A 21,483-nucleotide genomic window follows, 5' to 3' on the forward strand; every position below is an offset into this window, starting at 1 on the left:
GCCTGTGTACGAGTTTCCCTAGGGCAGGAGCCTGGAAATGGTATCTCCAGGTTAAAGGTGACTCTAAGATGTTTAAGTGTTTACGAGCTATATGAGTTGCTAGGGCTGCTGAAACGAAACACCACTGATTGGGTGATTTAAACCCAGAAATTTGTTTTCTTAGATTCTGGAGCCTAGAAGGCTGAGATGACGCTGTGGGGCAGGGCTGGTTTCTTCTGACGCCTCTCTCCTTGAAGTGCAGATGGCGTCTTCTCCTTGTTCTCACACGGTCTGCCCTCTATACGTATCTGCATCCAGATTTCATCTTATAAGGATTCCAGTCATATCAGTCGTATTGGACTAGGTCCACCTTAGTGACCTGATTTTAACTGTGGTACTTCTTTAAAAGCCCTCTCTCCAAATCAAGGCACATTCTGAGGCATCAGTACTAGGGGCTAGAACCTCGGCATGTGCATCTTAGGGCACAAGCTTCAGTCCCTAGTGGCTGCTTGTGTTGTGTTCTGCTCACCAGTAGGGAGGCAGTCCCTTCCTTTTTTCTCCTCACCTTGTTCATCTCCTTCAGATTTCTCTTCTAGTCGTGGTGAACAGTTACAGTCTTTGGGAAAGTATCTGTGTGTGTGTCCTTAGTTGCTCAGTCGTGTCTGACTCTTTGCAACCCCACGGTCTGCAGCCCGCCAGGCTCCTCTGTCCATGGGATTCTCCAGGCAAGAATACAGGAGTGGGTTGCCATGCCCTCCTCCAGGGGATCTTCCCAACCCAGGTCTCCTACATTGCAGGAGGATTCTTTACCATCTGAGCCACCGGGGAAGCCCAAGAATATGGAGTGGGTAGCCTGTCGCTTCTCCAGGGGACCTTCCTGACCCAGGAATCGAACCTGGGTCTCCTGCATTGCAGGCGGGTTCTTTACCAGCTGAGCCACCAGGGAAGCCCTTGGAAAAGTATAAGCTTAGTTATTGTGTAGATACAGATGTGTAGATCTGTATTTAGTCAAAGGAAATATGTCTTGTTAAAAAGTTAAACACTGAAGGATTGTTACTGTGACCATCTTTCTCTTCCAATCAGTGCCTGAATCTCCTATTGGCTATATACCTTTCTTATCTATTCTCTTTTTCCAAAATGTATACTTGAATTGTTTTTTATATATCATGTTATTGTTTGTTTACTTAGGAGTACAAGGTCCTTCCTCCTCCGACGGGGGCGTGGGAGGCGGGTCCCAAAACTGTCTTTGGAAAGAGGAGATTGAGGTTGGGTAATCTCAGGCTCAGCCAGTGCATAACGAGGAACCAGGGAAACCTGTGGCCCAGGATGTGCAGTGGTCACTCAGCTTCCGCCCGCGGCATGCTCTCCTCACTGTTTCCTGCATGAACATTTTTTTAGTAAGCTGTGGTTTTAAAAAAAGAAAAGGAAGAGGTGTAGGGTGAGGCATACCAGTCATGATAGTTTTTTTTTTTTTAACTTTAGAATGTAGTTTGGATGACTTTTTAGATCCCTTGGCTGCATAAAGACACACACAGACAAACTTACGCTGTCCATTGCTCCTACACAGCTGGAGAATAAGGGAGACTTCTGCTTTTCATTTCATGTGTTTCTCTGTGATTTGATATAAATGTGTGTTTGTTTATGTGTGCATGTGCATGTATAACCATTACAGCTTATTTTTACCATATGACCAAAGCAGTTAAGCTGTTTGGAATTTATTCTATGGAAAAGATTATGAACACACACAAATATTTAGCTGTGAAATTTTAATCATTGTATTTTTAGTGAAAAATTAGAAACATGTTTCTGAAAACAGTTAAGTGTTGCTACAGTGGAATGCCACTGGGAGAAAAATATTGGCAGGAGCTATACAAAATTATTGTAGTGATAAATCTTTGAGTTACTTAATTTGTGTATGTGTGTGTGTTTTATGTAGTTTCTGATTTTCTTACAAAAATATGTAGCTTGTTAATGCCAAGAAAAAGTCATTTTAAATTGCTTTGCAATTCTGAGAAAGATAATATGAAAGGAAATTATATAGTATTTTGACATTTATTATTATACTAACCAAACTTATATTTTAAAACCCTTACTAAAATAACTTAGAAGAGGACAGAAATTAGAAATTTCATGTCCAGGGTTATTTCAGTAGATGGGCATTGAAGGGTATATGGTCAAAAATTTTGTTTTATGACATTTTAGAATTAATATGGAAAGCTAAAATGGTTTTACTAATTTTGTCTTATTTTTCATTCTTCTTTCCCCTTTCAGTTTTAAACATAAATATACACTTTAAAAATCTCTATTTTTTTTTTATTACTTTTCTTTTAAAATTTTACTGTGATAAAACCTGTCCTGAGATCCACCCTCTTAAAAATTTTTGGTATAGAATGTGGTTTTGTTGTCTGTAGTCACAGGGTGTACAGCAGATCTCTAGAGCTTATTCATCTTGCTTAACTGAAACTTTATGCCTGGCTATTAATAAGTACACATTTCTCCCTGCCCCTCAGCCCCTGGTAACCACCATTCCAGTCTTTGAGGTCATGAATTTGGCTGTTGTAGACACCTCACATAAGTGGAATCATGACATCAGTATTGGTCTTTCTGTGTCCTCTTTGCTTCATTGAGCCTGTCCTCAGAGTCTGTCCATGTTGTTGTATTTGCAGGAATTATTCTTTTGCTTATACACCTTATTATAAATATAGAAAGTTCTTGGACAACAGAGAAATCCTTTAGTTTCTGTCAATGAATTATTTTTACTGAGGAAAAAATAAAGGTTCTGAAATAATAGTTTAATGTTGTTTTCTGTTTTATAATTTTTTTCAGGTGTAGATGTGCCAGAGATCAATGAGGAACAGAGCAAAGTTTATAACAATGCTTTGATAAGTTGGTACCATCCAGAAAAGGATAAAGCTGATAGCTATGTCCTTGAATATCGCAAGATTAATCGAGATGAAGAAATGTTGTCTTGGAATGAGATAGAAGTGTGTGGCACAAGTAAAGTTATTTCCGATCTTGAGAGTAATTGTAACTATGCTTTCAGAGTAAGAGCCTACAAGGGTTCCATATGCAGTCCTTGCAGCAGAGAACTGATTCTTCATACTCCTCCAGCTCCAGGTAGTGTGAATACTGGGAATAAGAAAAGCATACAGTTGGAAGAGACCATGATAAAAAATAAACCTGCTGATGTGTCTGTGCAGACCTACATTAAAGCCACCTTTCATTTGTAAAAGATTCTAGAAAAGTAGATTCTATATCCAGCTAGGATTTAGAAATAGAATGACTACTTGAATTTCACCATGCAGGCTGAGAATAGGATTAGACTTCTAACTGACAAGAGATACAGAATAACATGACATTTGAATGTGTAGGGTAATTAATTTGGAATTAAAATAGTGTAAATGCTACCTTACAAGTTTTAAATAGTATAATTCTATTTTTTTGATCAGTTTATAGAGATCTCTATTAGCATAGGATCTGGGTAGATATTTTAGAAATTTATTGGTATAATAACATGAAGTATAATTTTAGTTAACCTAATTCTGACTTATCTGGCTTTTCTAACCCAGTGATTACCAGCCCATGGGGGTGGAAGGCACATATTAAAGCCACATGGATAGTCCTCCTTCCCCTTCCCTCCATACTAAAAGCTCCTTCTACCCAGCACTGCCTCTCCTGTCCAACTTGGTAACCACTGATACTACTTAAACCCGGCCTGTACACTTTTATAGAATGAGAACGACGTACAGGTTACTTGGTGTTCACTACAGTGTTTCCATGGATAAGGGACGTATAGCAGCAGAGTTGTGCTCATCCTGGTGACCAGGAATCACTTTGCCCTGTTGGTCCTTGCCTTAGACGGTCCTTCACTTGGCTTTTAGACCCTGCCGCTCCTGTCCATCTTTTGTGGCTTATGTACCCGTATTTTGTGCACTCTGCCCTTCCTTGCCGTGTTGTCCAGGGTGTGCTGTTCCCTCTGTTTTTCATGTATATTGTAGCTAATTAAGAGAAAACAACAACAACCAAATGCACAAGGTAGGCTAAAATTATTTTTCTTGAATTTTAATAATATCCAAAAGAGAGTTTTAGGGTGCATTTACAAGTATTAAGTAAATATTTTATGGTTTATGCAGTTTCCGCTTTATTTTCTAGTCTGACTGAAAGCAGAAGAAAAAGGAAACCTGAAAGTAGCTGCTGTTTTAGGGACAAAGTGGAGGGGGTGGAGGAGGGGGAACATTAAAAGCTGTCTTCTGTTTCTCTGGGAGAAGCCATATGAATAGGGTGACCTTCTAAATTTATTTTGCAAACTGGGAGACATTTGAGATTGAAAGCAAGCGTGAATTGTCATGCCAGGACAATAGGCATTACCGGGAAGACTGGTCAGATCTCACTCATGGAAAATGGTTTTAGCTTGTTAGCAACATGGCAACCCACTCCAGTATTCTTGCCTGGAGAATCCCCATGGACAGAGGAGCCTGGCGGTCTACAGGCAATGGGGTCACAAAGAGTCAGATATGACTGAGTGTTAAAATTTGCCATTTTAGCTATTTTTAACTGGATGCATCAACGGCATTAAGTACATTCTGTGCACCCATCATTATAGTCTCTGGAACTTTTTCATTTTTCTAAATCAATACTGCATCCATTACACAGTAACGCCCCCACTCACCCTTCCTCCAGAGTCTGGCAGCCTCTACTCTGCCTCTGCCTCTATGAATCTGCCTATTCTGAGTACCTCTTGTGTGAATGGATTTGCATAATCCTTTTGTGACTGGCTTATTTTCAAGGTTCTTCCATGTTGTGGCACGTATCAGAATTTCCTAACTTTTTTAGGTTGAATGGTATATGCCATTGTATGTATATCCCACTGTCAACTTAAAAAAAAAAAAAAGGCCTAATGTGAGAGTGTTATTGGGGGCAAAATGAGGACTGCAGTCTGGGAAAGCAGCCGCTCAGATAGCTCTGAGAAACTGCTCCAAAGAGGCAGAGGGGAAGGTCAGTATATGTGTGATTTTGGTGAAGGGAGAGTCCGTGCAATCAAGCACTTTTTTTTTTTTTTTCAGAAAGTTTCTGCTAGTCACAAGGAGCAGTCGTCACCGTGAAGGATTTTAGTGCTTTTTTAGATAGGAGGCGATAACAAGAACTGGGCTCATAAGCTAGGCTCCTGAAAATAGAGCAGTCCTACCAGTCCGCCCGCCCCGCCCGCCCCCTGCACAGAGGGCCTCGTTTCTGCTCCCTGCCCTGAACTCCTCTCGGGTGTTGAAAACCAGCAGCTGCAGCAGCACGTGCTTTAATCCTTGCAGGGATAGATGGCAAGTGCCAGTGGCAAGTGCCAGTTTGAAGTTGACACCACATTTTCTTTGTGCATTCATCTGTTGACGGGCATTTGGGATGTTTCCACTTTCTGGGCTAGCCGCCAACGAATGTTAGGCTTAATGGGTTTAAGTTGATAGGCTTAGGAGAGTAGTGTTGTCTCCATTCTGCAGTTGAGGAAATTAAAGTTTAGGTTAAGCTCCAGTTAAATGTTTGAGCCAGGAATTCAAACCCAGGTGTCTCTGAACCCAAAGCCTGTGCTTTTTTTTTTTTTTTTTAAAGCAAAACAGTTTCTTGTGCCTGCCATCTTGACTGGTAAGGAGAAGACCTTATTAAAATTGCTAATATTTTTCGTATTTATAAAATTTGGGCTTCCCTAGTGCCTTGGTTGGGAAAGAATCTGGCTGCAATGCAGGAGACCTGGGTTTGATTCCCGGGTCAGGAATAGCCCCTGAAGAAGGAAATGGCAACCCTCTCCAGCATTCTTGCCTGGAGAATTCCATGGACAGAGGAGTGGCACAGGCCGCAGTCCATGGAATTGCAAAGAGTCGGACACGACTGTGACTAACTTAAAGATAAAATTTGGAATAAATTTTAAGAAAACATGCAGATGTTTTTGAAAATATACAGCCCCTTATTTTAGGGATAAAAAAGAAGAGATTCAATAGTATAAGGTGTTTAGGTGTTTAGGTTTGCTGTGTCTATTCCAAGGAGCTATATTCATAAATTTCTCCTACACTGAAAATGTTTCTTCCACTTTGAAATTTCTGAAAATTTTCAGGTATAGAGAATTTGCTGGAAATCATTTCTAAGTTGGGGTTTTGGTTTGTGAGTAGGGTATAACAACATCCTTCCTCCTATCTCTTTTTAGTAACTTCTACTTGAAAACCTGTTAAATTCAGCCATGGAGTGTAGAAATGCTAATAAGTAATTTGCAGGCTAATATTAAGCTCTGTTTGCAGTTTTCAGCTTCCTGTTTGATGAAAAGTGCGGCTACAATAATGAACACCTCCTGCTGAATTTGAAGAGAGACCGTGTGGAAAGCAGAGCTGGATTTAACCTCCTGCTTGCTGCGGAGCGGATCCAAGTGGGTTATTACACCAGCTTAGACTACATCATTGGAGATGTTGGGATTACTAAAGGGAAGCACTTCTGGGCCTTCCGTGTGGAGCCGTATTCGTACCTGGTGAAAGCAGGTGTCGCTTCCAGTGACAAACTGCAAGAATGGCTCCGGTCTCCCCGGGACGCAGTTAGTCCAAGGTAGATTCTTTTATTGGTCTAGATCTTGATAATTCTTTAATTCTGTAAAATGTAAACCTCGTTTAGCAAGGCAAGCCTGAAAGTGGACTTGGATTTACTGACTGCATTTAGAGTATTTAGTATTTATAGAGTATGCCTTTCTTAGATTCAGATGTTTTGGCTGTGCTTATGTGGCTGGCTAAGAAAAGATGTCACGTCGTCTTGTATTCACACAGTGACTAATGAGCTTTAGCAGTTAAATTCTAATGCTGTGAGGAAACAAGTCTTTTTTGGGTACACCTCTTGATTATGGTATAGCTTCGCAATTTAGAATATTCAAAAGGCTTTCATATCAGTTGTCTTAATTATAAATAAAATTGCATAAATAATGTTTTCTATTTATTTTAGTCGCTCAGTCGTGTCCGACTCTTTGCGACCCCATGGACTGTAGCCCTCCAGACTCCTTGTTCCATGGGATTCACCAGGCAAGAGTACTGGAGTGGGTTGCCATTCCCTTTGCCTCTAAATGCCATATTTCACAATTGGTGCTGCTGCTGCTAAGTCGCTTCAGTCGTGTCCGACTCTGTGCGACTCCATAGACGGCAGCCCACCAGGCTCCCCTGTCCCTGGGATTCTCCAGGCAAGAACACTGGAGTGGGTTGCCATTTCCTTCTCCAATGCATGGAAGTGAAAAGTGAAAGTGAAGTTGCTCAGTCGTGTCCGACTCTTCACGACCCCATGGACTGCAGCCTACCAGGCTCCTCCATCCATGGGATTTTCCAGGCAAGAGTACTGGAATGCGGTGCCATTGCCTTCTGCCACAATTGGTGCTAAATGGATACAATTTCTTTAAACCGTCCAATAAGTATGTTAAAAATTTGATCATGGTAAACGTGTTCCCATGGCAAATTTCAGTTTCTTGAGAGTGACTATTTAATGTTCTGTACAGTTTAGTTTTGTTACACGATGTAGTGTGAACTAGTCCAGACAGATCATTTTGATCACTTATGTCTCCAGAAATGCCAGAGTAACAATCTGAGTGATAGGAAAAACTTGTTGCCCTAAGATGAGAAATTGAAATAATAGCGAAAATTGAAGTATGGAAATAGTTAATTAAACATAGTGACATGTCTACTTGGTAAATTATTAACAAATGTTAAAAAAAAGTTTATAACATGGGAAATACTAGAAGTGAAAAGACCTGATTAAAATGGTTGATGTAGTATGTTCACAAATGTACTAATATAAGAAGCACACTGCATAGGGGAAAAATGGAAGGAACTTTGTATCAAAATTTTCTTTAAGGTGTTACTGTTTTATAATCAGAGGAGAATAAAACTCTTCATGATACTTGCTTGCATCATAGAACCATGTAGAAAATCCCAACCAGGATGTAACAGTTCTTAGCAGGAGAATGAAACATGCTTTTTTCTCCAGCTTTATTTTGTAGTGCCCATTTATTTTACTTAGTCTGATAAATTCTTTGGATTAGGGGATCTGTGTTGGTTTCTGTTTTCTTATATATGATTTTATGCTATAAATATTCAATATTTGTCAAGTCCCTTCCATTTCATTCCCCCTTGCTTTATTTTTGATAGGCCAAAATTACTAATTATTTATAACTTCTCATCTATTTATATATATAGGTAAAAATGGATGATACTTTATGACAGAATTTGGGTCTGAGTCTTGGTGTAATTCTAAGTGACATTGTGTGGTCCTTAGTTTCTAATTGATTATGGTTTAACAGAAAGGTTTTGATGTAAAAGCAGTTACAATTGATTTTAATTTAACTCAGTGTATATTATCTGGTGAAAATGAAGGCCTCGGGGTGATGATACAGATAAGTCCGCTTTGTCTGTCTCTGTTGTGTTTCAGATACGAGCAGGACAGTGGGCACGACAGCGGAAGTGAGGACACCTGTTTTGATTCTTCACAACCCTTTACGTTAGTCACTATAGGTATGAAGAAATTTTTCATTCCCAAGTCACCGACTTCTTCTAATGAACCTGAAAACAGAGTCCTTCCCATGCCAGCAAGCATAGGAGTCCTCCTGGACTGTGATAAGGGCAGAGTGGCCTTCTACGACGTGGACCACATGAAATGCCTGTATGAGCGACAGGTGGACTGCTCGCATGCCATGTACCCTGCCTTTGCCCTGATGGGCAGCGGGGGGGTCCAGCTCGAAGAGTCCATCACAGCCAAGTACCTCGGCTACCAGGAGAGCATGTAGTCTGCACATCTGGTGTGGTCTAGGGTGAAAATGGGAGCAGAGTGATGCCTTGGTGTTAACCTCTGTAACTAATACATATCATCTAAGTGTTGTGTCACCACACTTATTTTTGTGTATGTTTCTTCTTCAAACACAGAAAACCTAAGCAGCCTTTCTGCCTTTCACAAATGCCGGGGAGAAGACGTGCTTTCCCAGTTCACACTGAGATGGGTGACTGGGCTTTTTTTTATGCACAGGAAATCTAATTTATGTGTATCAGCTTGTGTTGCTGACACTTAGACATTCCTTGTTTTGGGGTGGGGGGAAGGGATACAAAAGTATTTATTACTCTTGTTTTGTGTTTGGTTTTTCATTTTTGTATCATGTTTATGTCCTCAGAGAAGATATTTTTTAAATGCCTTATGGATAGAAAGTAGTACTAAGCATGGTGTTGTGCATTTGTTTTTAATAGGAAAACAAATGTATAGATAGATAAAACGAAAACGGCCATAGAAATAGTAGTATATTTAAATGGAAAATTATGTATTTAAGAATATATTGCCTAGAAAATGAATACTACTGTTTGTTTTTTTCTGAGACCACTGACTGTAAGGACATTTTAAAGAGTTTTCTTGGCTAGTAATGCCCATACTTGCATGTGTAAGAAACATGGTTTCTTGCGGGAAACACAGGATTCTTGGCTACCACATGAAGCTTTTCATTTCATATGACTTTCTGGAAAATTTTTTTCTTCAATTTTTTTTCTTTTTACTCTGTGAGCATATTTGAGCTTATATAAAATATTTATTTTTCATAAATACTAGTGACAATAATGATGTCATTCTTTTGCTTTTTGTGTTTTGTAATTTTCATTTAGGGACACAAATATTACATATCAGATTGTCCTGGTTTATGTTTACATGTTTGAAAAGTTCACAATATATTTTCAGTGTCATTAAATATATTATAAAATGTGAAATAACTATCTGGTCAGTTGTATGGCGTTTTCTGTGGCTCATTGGTAATAAGCATTTATTATATAAGGAAATAAAAGGATAGATTTGTTTAGAAATAATAACTGAAATCATAATGACTGTGTATACCCTTCTTAAAAGCTGAAAGTTCTTTGAAGAATTACAGTTTATCTAAATTTTATCCTCATTTTTGAAAGATACTCTTTCTTGGGTGGTTTTATTTAAACTGGTTAGTTTTTTTAAAGTTAGAGTATTCAGAAACTAGGCTGTTAAGTATATTTAGCATCAATCATTTCAGAATTCTTTTGACACATTTTAATTGACTAAGCAAAACTCTTAGCTCTGGCTTTGTTGTTGTTGTTATATACATATATTAATGGAAATCTGTTATTCAGGTTGGTAGCACTAAATAAGTACCTTTCCCCCCCGATCCAAGAAGGAAATATCATGGAGAGTTTCAGTGTTTAGTAAGCTTTGTTCCTTTCCCACCTATGAATAGCACTTTATGACATAGGCTGAACTAAACAAATATGCGGTGTTATGTGGATCGTTGTGCAATAAAGCTGCTAACGTCACATATATGGTAAAGTCTGATAGTCTCAAGCCTGTGAAGCTCATATCATGTAGACATTTTAAATATAAAGCTTTAATAGGGATAGGAAATCCGCTTAAAACATTGTACAGTTGCATATAAATTGTTCTCTTGAACTTGTTCATTTTTAATAAAAATTAAAAGTAAGTCAAATGTCATTATTGAAGTTTGCAATCCAGGAGTTCTCAGTGTGTTTATATGGAAAATAGAAGCCGTGTATGAAAAGATGTTTGACTGAATATATTAACCTAGAGGTAAAGTTCTATTTAAAATTATTTGGGGCATTTGCTAGCTTTAATTCTTGTGGAAGTGATCATTAGAAAAGCTTAACATCAACAGGGACTCTTGAATAATGCAGAGTTAGGGGGAGTCCTCTCTGTATGCAGTTGAAAATCCCAGTATAACTTTATGATTGGCCTTTTGCATCCTCGGTTCTACATCTAAGGAACCAACCAACCAGGGATTGTATAATACCATAGAATGTGTTTATTGGAAAAAAAAAATCCATGTATAAGCAGACCCATGCAGTTTAAACCTGTTTTGTTGAAGGATCAATGGTCTAAACTGGTCAGTTTGTCTAATATTTCTTTTTTTAAATCATTTATTGTTTGTGACTGCGCTGGTTCTTCAGTGTGGCATATGGGGCTTCTCCTGATGAGGCTCATGGGCCCTGCAGCACACAGGCTTAGTAGCCCCCGGCGTGTGGGGTCTCATTCCCCGACCAGGATGCAAGCCCAAGTCCCCTGCATTGGAAGGCACGTTCTTAACCACTGAACCACTGGAGAAATCCCATCATCTTTCTTCTTTGATCTATAGTAGGTCAGATGTTTTCCAGATGAGCAGCCCCTCCATCCACATTTATACTCTTGGGTTATGAGGCTCTGGTAGTTAAGTCTGAATTGCAGGGAATTGTTACTCATGGTTGATGGGTCTTAATTTTAAAGTAAATAAGGGTATATTCACAAATATCCCTATGATAGTGTGTAATAACTTCATTCTCATATTCACAACTGCTTTCTTGAAAGTAGTAGAAATCAGACTACTTCCGGGGGATTGCACACCATCTGAGCCTGTTATTCTTCTAATAGCCCCCATCCTCTGATAGCCCCTGAGAATGTACACTGTGTGGGAATATGATCAGTCATTGGGCTGCTACAGGAGGCAGTTGTGAACTAGTGTTGTGGGTAGGAATACTCTTAAGAAATGATGTTCCACCAGACAGATTTGCATTCATTTTAAATGAGTTTTACCTGCTTATGGGAATAACACTGCATAAGAATTGGAGAGTGTCTTGGGACTTGAGTTAAACTTGAAGAACTTTTTTCCCCAGGTTTGACTTGGAGCTATGCCATTTCACAGAAGTCTTGGACTCCTGCCCTTATTAGACTCTGCTGTGTAATGGGTAAAAACTGAACAAGACAGCGTGGTTAGGTTCCTGCCTTTAGGAGCTCACTTTCTAGGAAGGAGAGATGGTAACAATGAAAGGGACTAAGGGGGTGCTGGAGGTGGGAGCTAGTACGCGATTTGTGGTCCGGGAAGCCCCTCTGAGGAGGGTGATAGGAGTCTGACACTTGATCTCCAGGAGCTGGTCGGTGTACGAAGGGCCAAGCGCTGAGCATGTTAGGTATAGTGAACATGAAGTGCAGAAAGGCTTTGAGATAATAGAGTTCTGGCTGGTAATAGAATTGCCCTAGCTGGTTCAATTGAAAAGAAGTTAATGGAAGAGTTGCTCAGAGATACAGGCAGCCTTAAAGTCGTAAGATGGCTGGCACGAGCTAGCCACAGCTTAAAGCCATTACCGCATCTAGAGCAGGGAGGACAAGGGGAAATAGTGTTACTAGATCCCAGGGAGAGGGAGAACGGGAAGGGAGGGTTGCCGAGGAGGCAGCTGTCGCCACAGGTGGGTGCCAGGCGGGGAGGGAGGAAGACAGCGTCCTCCGGATCTGCTGGGGCTGCCTACCGACCAGACCCGCCTGGCCGCCAGCCGGCCCTCCGGATAGGCTCACCGAGGGGGTCTTCTTGGGGGGCAGAGGTGGGGTGATGGTTGTGGTGGGGGGTGGTGTAAGGGGAGAGCAACGGCAGAGCGGGAAGGAGTTTGTTGTATTTGAGGGAGAAGAGGGGAGGCTATAGACCAGTGTGCTGGCTGCTTAAGGGAGGGCACTTCTCTGAAATGTAAACGAAAGGAGGCATTTTGATTCCTAAAGACTTAGACAGCTAATGCACTTTCCCCTTTCAGCCTCCTGGTACTTCTCTTCTTCGTTGGCTGTTCTTTACTGAGATCTGAGTCCAGTGATGCTTTTTTTCCCTCGAGTTTGCTGTCTCTTGTCTGAAATACCTTTGAATAGGGAAGAATAATTAAGTGTGATGGTTAAGAAGAAAAGTTTCCTTGAAGTTCTGGGCTAGACTGATGCCTGCCTATAGAAGTAAGTTTGTAATATACTGTCAAAATAAAATTGAAATGTGCCATAAGTGAATTTGAGACTATAACCTGCCCATGGATACTAAAAATATTTTTAATAAAATTATTTCCCTTTTTTTAAAGGTGCGTTTATTTATCTTATCTGAACACAATGGTTTATTAGTTTTTCAAATGCCATCTTGCATATTTTTAGAAGACCTAAAAAAGTTCCTTGGCTTTGTTTATGTTGGGATGTGGTTCAGTTGAGTTTGAATCTGTGCTCACTGGCCAGATTATATGACTGCTTCTGAAGATCTGCTTGCTTTTCTTCCAAGTCTTGGTCTCATTAAAAGACCATAAATCTTTTAAGTGTAGAGCTAATGTCCTTTGGAATAGTGTACCTGTCATGTGATATTAAAACTGTTGGAGCAATACTGATTTTCTTTTCTGGGTAGAGTGGTGAGTACTCTCAGCTGCTGTAGAAGTGTTTTCTCTCTTAAGTAATATCTGTATATCTCCAAAATAATAAGTGCAGGGTTTATAAAGTTAAATAATAGTAAAATATCATAACAAAACCCAGAGACCTCCCAAACCCCCACCTGTACCCCTTCTAGCTCCCTAGAGTCAGTGACATTAACTCTTACTTGTTTCTTGTGTATTTATAGTAATGTTCATTTTCTCCTAATATAAGACATTGCTTACCAACATCCTGTAATATTAAATGAAGGTTTTAACTCTCTAAGTAAACATTGTTCCATATTCAGCTAAGTAGGTCTGTTATGTCTGCCTTTCTTGTACAACTTTTGTTTTTCTCGGAATTAATTGCCTATTTTGTTGAGTTAATTTTCTTTTGCTGTCTGTCTAGCTAAATTGTCCTACCTCTTTGAGAGGTCTGTAAAATGCCTCTAATGTGGCAATTCCAGAGGTCAGACATGTTTCTATGTTGTTATTCTTCCTGGGGAATCTGCTAGAGCTCTGCCCTCCTGCTCTGGTGTGGACTGCTTCGTTCCTGGGCCTGCTAATCTCCTGGGGCTTCCCTTTGCCCTTACGCGAGGAATAACCCATCCTTCTAAGCTGAAGCCCATTTCCTGGATCCCATGTTTTTCTTGTAATTGATTTATGCCCTCGTTTTATAAGTAAATATCTTGAGAGATGGTTCAGAGAAGGTAGACGTTTTGGAAATCTTGCATTCTAAAATTTCTTTGTTCTAACCTCCCACTTAACCGTTTGAAGTAATTTTCCTGTTTTTCAGGGAACTTGTATCTGGTGAGTAGATTCAGTATTTGATAAAATTGGGGCATTTTAAGATTCTGTATGACACCTTAATTTGTTTTACCCACTTGAAATGTTTGTACCATAGATGCTCCCTCCATTTTTAAGCACATCTGACTTAAGTGGAAATATTTGTATTCCAGAAGTTATTTTGCTGGTAAAATTTCTTGGGTTGCCAGTTCTGCCCATAACTTTGACACGTAAGCATTTGAATTCCCTCTTGGAGAGTCCCTAATACTGAGCAACTTTCATTTTCACTTAATGCACCTTAAAACTGTTGAGTGACAGAACATTTAAAAGTGTTGTAAACATTAGGACATCGTGGTATCTAAAGGGTGATACGTCTAAAAGCAGTTTACAGGTATGGAGGAAAGGGGAGGACTCCATGAGCAAATAAGTTTGGCTGATACTCCATAAATTTAAATTAGATATTTGATGTATTTTTGACTGCAGGAATTTTCACAGCCTTTACTGCCTGTTGATTTGGCTCAGTCTCAGAGTTCTGTGGACCACATGGACATAGTTGCTGTGGTTATTGTGAATATTTGGCTTCGACTTATATCTGAGATTTGTCATTTAATAACTGTATGATCTTAGACAAGTTCATAACCTGTAAGCTTTGTCTTCTCTGTAAGATAGTTCTAGTGCCGCGTACTGAGGCTTGATAATGTGTACAAAGTACTTAACACCGTGTCTTGTATAGAGGAAGTACTTATAAATGGCGGCTTCACATACACACTCTGCTTTTAAATAGCACTTCTGAAAATAGTATTTAACTTTATAAGATATCTTTTACAAATGATGGAAATATATTCAAATACAAAATTGTACTAGGGAAGTCTTAGAGTTTTCAGCTGCTATTATTTGCTTATAAAGTTCAAAACCAAACTGGAGAGGTACAGTGGTCCCCCCCTTATCCACATGGAATGTGTTCCAGGCCCCTCTGGATGCTAAAGCTGCTATAGATAGTGTTGGACCCTATATATATATATTTTTTCCTGTACATACATACCTAGTGAAAAGTTTAATTTATAAATTAGTCACAGAGAATGACAACAAACAACGACAAAATACAACATTTGCAACACTATGTGTACTTAGTCGCTCAGTTGTGTCCAAGCTCTTTGTGACCCACCCTGGACCGAGTCCTGCCAGGCTCCTTGGGAATCTCCAGGCAAAGAATGCTGGAGTGGGTAGCCACTCCCTTCTTCAGGGATCTTCCCAACCCAGGGATTGAACCCAGGTCTCCTGAATTGCAGGTGGATTCTTCACCGTCTAAGCCACCAGGGAAGCCCCTTTGTAACACTGTCCTATAATAAAAGTTACCTGAATGTGGTCTCTCACAGTATCTTATTTTCCTGTACTCATCCTTGTGAGATGTTAAGCCTACATGATGAGATGAAGCAAGTGAGTGATGGAGGCATTGTGAATATATAGGCTGCTGTTGATCTGGTTCTGGATGTCTGGTGTGGACCGTGTTGATGGTTGAGGGTCCTGGGCAGGGTGCGGCCAGACAGCGTGAGTTACATCACTGTTAAGCAAAGCAGCACATAATTTAAAACTCAGGAATTGTTTCTCTCTGGAGTTTTCCATTTAATATTTTCGAACTCTGGTTAGCTGTGGGTAACTGAAACAGCAAAACTGTGGCTGGGCAGGGGGGGATTATTGTATATAAATAATCAACTTGAGGAATAATTCAGCCAGTAAGATAATTCAGTTTTCTGTGAGATCAAGATAATAAGGTCCATGTGTTTCTTTGCCAAAGTTACCTAACGAGCGAGAGAACATAAAACACAAAGGAAAAGGACTTGTAGCCTGTGTTGTCTCTACAGGGTCTCAGATAACTCAGTTCACCCTACATCGTTCAGTGGCCCCTGGAACCTTGTGAGGATCATGCTATAAAATGCAGCATGCACCAGGGCTTCCCAGGTGGCGCTAGTGGTAAAGAACTCATCTGCTGATGTGAGAACTGGGGGTTCGATTCCTGGTGGGGAAGATCCCCTGGAGGAGGGCACAGCAACCCGCTCCAGTACTCTTGCCTGGAGAATCCCGTGGAGAGAGGAGCCTGGTGGGCTGCAGTCCATGGGGTCACAAAGGGTCGGACACGACTGAAACGACAGCACAGTACAGCACACATGTACTGCGGGGCAGTGCTTCTCCAGTGTTAACGTGCCTGTGGGTCCCCTGGGGGTCTCAGTAAGATGCAGATTTTGATTTGGGAAGGCTGAGAGGGAGCTTAAGAGTCTGCATTGCTAGCTCGCTCCAGGTGAAGCCAGTGGAGCTCTTCGACAGACCGCAGTGTGAATAGCCGGATGTTGAGAGCAGGACTTGACTGAGTGACTACCCAGAGCCCAGCCCAGTGCAGCAAGCAGAATGGCTCCTCTCTGTGAGTATGGCTGGGGAGCCCCGGGGTAGGAGAAACTATAAAAACATACGGCAGTTTGCAGTGAAAACTTAGCAGTCTCAGTGCAGCTGGACTGGGAATTATCATCTGAGTTCGGCTTCATGAGATTTACAGGTAAATCTTCTGTATGTGTTAAAGAAGCTTTGAATTGACTCCACACTTGAGCAAATATTCAATTGAAATTTCCAAGCTACTGAGTTTTACAGTATTAAGACTGAGTTTCGGCTTCCCAGATTAAGTCCATGGGTTATAGAACCCATCCATTTAAAACAAACCAGCTGAACTCAACACGTGTCTTCCAGAATGTGCCTTGTGTAAAACTGCTTGATCCTAACTTTTGGTCCTTGGTAATACCACAGTGAGGTAACTGCAAAATATGTCCAGTTCAGTACAGTTCAGTCACTCAGTCGTGTTCGACTCTGTGACCCCATGGATCACAGCACGCCAGGCCTCCCTGTCCATCACCAACTCCCTGAGTTTACTCAAACTCATGTCCATCGAGTCGGTGATGCCATCCAGCCATCTCATCCTCTGTCATCCCCTTCTCCTCTTGCCCCCAATCCTTCCCAGCATCAGAGTCTTTTCCAACAAGTCAACTCTTCACATGAGGTGGCCAAAGTATTGGAGTTTCAGCTTCAGCATCAGTCCTTCCAATGAACACCCAGGACTGATCTCCTTTAGGAGATCTATATGTTAGCATTCCACTGAGGTACAGTTTAATTTATGGACAACTGAAATGAAAAAAGCATTGATTAAAACAAATCACATTGAAGATAGTCAAAAATATTTTGATGATGGAGATAAATGTTAGAATTATTTGAATCAGTTGTGTTGGTTCCCAATCTCGTAATGTAATTGACTCACCTGGACTTAATTTATGGCTTTTAATATTCTTGGGTTATGTTGACCCATGAGTTTGACTTTTTTCCCCCAACTCATCAATTTCCTGAGGATGTTTCCAAGTCTTTCCCATCCAGACTCCCTGTGAATCGGGACATGAGCCAGCCTTTGCAGTTGGGTGACTTTTGCTGGGAATCTAGACATCTGAGAAATCTGTCCTTGTGTAATAGAAGACAGAGGCATGCCACAGAAACGCAGACTGGAGGGTAGGTTCCTATAGGCACTGTGAAAAGGTAACTGAAGTTAGGCTTCCTCTCCTGGTCTCCTGTCCTAAAAGACTGGATTGCAAATGAGTTACTTTGAAGAGATTAGATCTCTTATAAATAATTAAGTCTTTGGAGGAAAAACAGAGAATCTGGATCATTGCGTTTTTCTGCTGCTGACATTTTAGGAAAGAATCTTGAGTCATTTTGGACCATCTGTGTTTGCTCTGGGTGTTTAGGACTTTGTAATTCCAATCTTTCAATTGATTAACACTGAAAGCAGAGTGTGGAGAAGGCAATGGCACCCCACTCCAGTACTCTTGCCTGGGAGCAGAGTGGGGCCCTGACTCACACATTGTCTTATTCCCTTAGGTGCTCTCATCTTTGCACCTAGTTTATTCATGTTTCATGGTTCCATAGTTTATTACCTCCAGCCTGTATCTCTCCTCTATTTCCCAGACCCATTTATATAACCGCCTACTTGCCATGGACAAGTCAGGTGTCTCAAGAGTCCCTCAGAACTAAGCTGCAGGTCTCTTGACCCCAACCAGGCAATTCATTTAAAAAGGAGAGCTACTTGACCCAGCAATCCCACTTCTGGGCATACACACTGAGGAAACCAGATCTGAAAGAGACACGTGCACCCCAGTGTTCATCGCAGCACTGTTTATAATAGCCAGGACATGGAAGCAACCTAGATGCCCATCAGCAGATGAATGGATACGGAAGCTGTGGTACATATACACCATGGAATATTACTCAGCCATTAAAAAGAATTCATTTGAACCAGTCCTAATGAGATGGATGAAGCTGGAGCCCCTTATACAGAGTGAAGTAAGCCAGAAAGATAAAGAACATTACAGCATACTAACACATATATATGGAATTTAGAAAGATGGTAATGATAACCCTATATGCAAAACAGAAAAAGAGACACAGAAATACAGAACAGACTTTTGAACTCTGTGGGAGAATGTGAGGGTGGGATATTTCAAAAGAACAGCATGTATACTATCTATGGTGAAACAGATCACCAGCCCAGGTGGGATGCATGAGACAAGTGCTCCGGCCTGGTGCACTGGGAGGACTCAGGGGAATCGGGTGGAGAGGGAGGTGGGAGGGGGGATCGGGATGGGGAATACGTGTAAATCCATGGCTGATTCATATCAATGTATGACAAAACCCACTGCAATGTTGTGAAGTAATTAGCCTCCAACTAATAAAAAAAAAAAAAAGGAGAGCTACTAAGTTTTTTTTTTTTTTTTTTAAAGATAGAATTGTGAGTCAGAGAGATAATTTAGATAGAAAGTTCTTTGGGGATCTTCAACTGCTCACAAGCTGCACCAGAAAATCATGTCAGCAGTTCACGGTCCCTCCTCTGAAAGCCTAATAGATGGTGAAGAATAATGGCTTCGGTGGTAAATTCTCACCACCCCAACTCCTGTCTGGCTCAATTGCTTTCCTGGTCTTTAGCAACAGTGTCCTCATTTGGCATGCTTACTGGATCCACTGCCTCGGGATTGTGGTGCCATGTAAAGAATTTCAGAGTGAGGTTGTTTGTTGTTTAATAGCTCAGTCATGTCTGACTCTCTGCGACCCCATGGACTGTAGCCTGCCAGGCTCCTCTGTCCATGGAATTCTCCAGGCAAGAATACTGGAGTGGGTTGCCATTTCCTTCTCCAGGGGATCGTCCCGACCCAGGGATTGAACCCACGTCTCCTGCACTGGCAGGCAGATTCTTTACCACTGAGCTACGAGGGAAGCCGTTGGAGCAAGGTAGACAAGTTCAAATCTTAGGTCAACTACTTTTTATGGAATAGCCTTTGCACAGTTTCACAACCTCTCAAAACTATTATAACAGTAGTTATAAAATGAAAAACACCCACATTATAGAGTTTGTTGAGTATTAGATGAAGTAAGTATGCCTGGTGTAGAAACACTCAATGAATATGAATTCCCTCCTGCTTTCACAAACTGGGAGCAAACGTCACAAGGTCCCCGTTTCTCTCTAATTCTCCCACACAGTGAAATATATTTGTTGGCTTCCTTCAATAACATGAGCATCTCTCTTGATCTTTACTGAGGAAGTAAAATTCTTTCTTCTGTTTTCTATTTTTTTGTTCTCCTGTAAAGTGTCCTATTAATAGAGTATGTTCAAAGAAAAACAGTTTTTTTTTTTTTTCCTGGTAATTTAACAATTTTATTTTTTAAGCTAAACCAATATCTTGAATCAGATGATAAAGACTTGTTTTTAGATTGTTTTACTTCTATTAACAATTACCTTGAAATTATCTTTTGATGTGACTTCCTGCAGTAGCTTTCTTGACATAGTATATGGCCTATAGTAGGTGCTAAACAAATTCTAGACCTGATGAGCTAGTGGTACAACTGTCATTGTCTCAACAATAACACCTAGGGATTTCCCTGGCGGTCCAGTGGTCAAGCCTCTACACTTCCACTGCATGGGGTGAGGATTCAATCCCTGATTGGGAAACTAAGATTATGTATGTCTTGTGACATGACCAAAAAATAAACAGTTAAAAAAAGACCAATAACATCTAAATTATGATGACAGCCTGTAGACTTGCAGCATCAGACATATACTCAAGATCAGGTTTGCTCGTGTATTTCACTGTCAGTGAGCAAAAGACTAGATACTTCAGAAAAGAGGAAATCCAAAAGACCAATGCATATTTAGAGATGCAAAACAAGACGACATTGAGACATCACTAACACCTCTGATTGTCTGACAAGTACTTGTAAAATTGGGGATTTTACAGGAACTCATACATGGCTGGTGAGATGGTAGATAGGTGGAACCCTTTTTGGATAGTTGTTTTATTTTCTAGTAAATTTGAGGGTTTGCATATCTTAATGGCCTAGCAAGTCTACTCATAGATATATGTCCTAGAGATTTCATTCTCCTGTCCATCTGAATACATACAGGTGTATGTAACAGAGTCTCAGAGTGGATGAAAACTAGATGTCCATCCATAATGGAATGAAGAAATATGAAATATTTGTATGTGGGATACTGTGTAGCACAGTGAAAGTTATCTATAGCTAACACATAATGAAGTTAATATCACAATATTGTACAGAGGAAATATGGTGCTATATGTCTACATGATACTTAAATCAAATTCACAAATTTGCTAGAACGTAAGCTCAGTGAGGGGAAGGATCTTACTATTTCACATGCCTCAAATAGAGACCCTAGCCCACATTAGACAGATGCTCAATGAATAGTGAATGAATTTAGCCATATTGTTTAGGGATTTGTATGTGGATATGAAAATATAAACCTTTAACATTAAAGTCAGGATTAGGTTACCTCTAGGGATGAGGGCAGCAGTTATGACTAGGAAGGGACTAATGGAAAGGTATCTTCTCAAGTGCTGGTAATTTCTTGACTTTTGTGATTATAGGAGTGTTTGTTTTATATACTTTCTTACATGTGGTGTTTCACAGTGAAATAACTAATGCAGCAGCCTTGCAGTTTATCTGGTTTCATTTTCACATGCTTACTTTGGAGCATAGGTGAAGGAGGGTGGGGACCATCATGTGGCAGCTTTTCTCCCTGGGAAGCACGTGCACATTGGGGGTCAGATTGACAATGGCGACCACACAGCTTTTCTGTCTGCACCAGGACATCTTAGGAGATGCTTAGACAACGGGGACTTGGGTTCAATTCCAGCTTTACCACCTACTGGCTGCGTCACGGGGAAATGAGGCAGGCTCCTCAGCTGTGAGGTGGGCATGATAGGAACCACCTCATAGGGGTGTAGTCATTAAATGAGGATTAAACAGGATAAACCATGGAAGGCATCTTCACTCGCAGGGTCTCTGCTGGTCCACGGGGTGCTCTGCGTGAATTAGAAGAGCACCCTCCTCCTCACAGATACTGCCTTGGGGGTACACAGCTTGGTGAGCAGATGACACCCTTGTGTCGGTTAGAGGAAGAGGCAGTGCTGAGTTTGGGCCCCTGAGCCAGTCC

General features: G+C 40.7%; 1 protein-coding gene across 2 annotated transcripts in view; it reads left to right on the forward strand.

Moving 5' to 3' along the window:
• Positions 1-10,467, forward strand: part of LOC133066784 (E3 ubiquitin-protein ligase TRIM36) — a 31,959-nt gene extending 21,492 nt beyond the window's left edge. Inside the window, exons 8-10 of one of the 2 annotated variants that reach the window (XM_061158189.1) lie at positions 2,806-3,096; positions 6,255-6,552; positions 8,410-10,467. In XM_061158189.1, coding sequence (XP_061014172.1) covers positions 2,806-3,096; positions 6,255-6,552; positions 8,410-8,764 — 944 coding nt within the window. In that variant the 3' untranslated portion in view covers positions 8,765-10,467. The remainder of the gene's footprint in view (positions 1-2,805; positions 3,097-6,254; positions 6,553-8,409) is intronic. The other variant, XM_061158190.1, reaches the window with a different exon arrangement.
• The last annotated feature ends 11,016 nt before the right edge of the window (positions 10,468-21,483 follow it).

The sequence above is a fragment of the Dama dama genome, chromosome 12, assembly GCF_033118175.1.
Source record: "Dama dama isolate Ldn47 chromosome 12, ASM3311817v1, whole genome shotgun sequence".
NCBI lineage: Eukaryota > Metazoa > Chordata > Mammalia > Artiodactyla > Cervidae > Dama > Dama dama.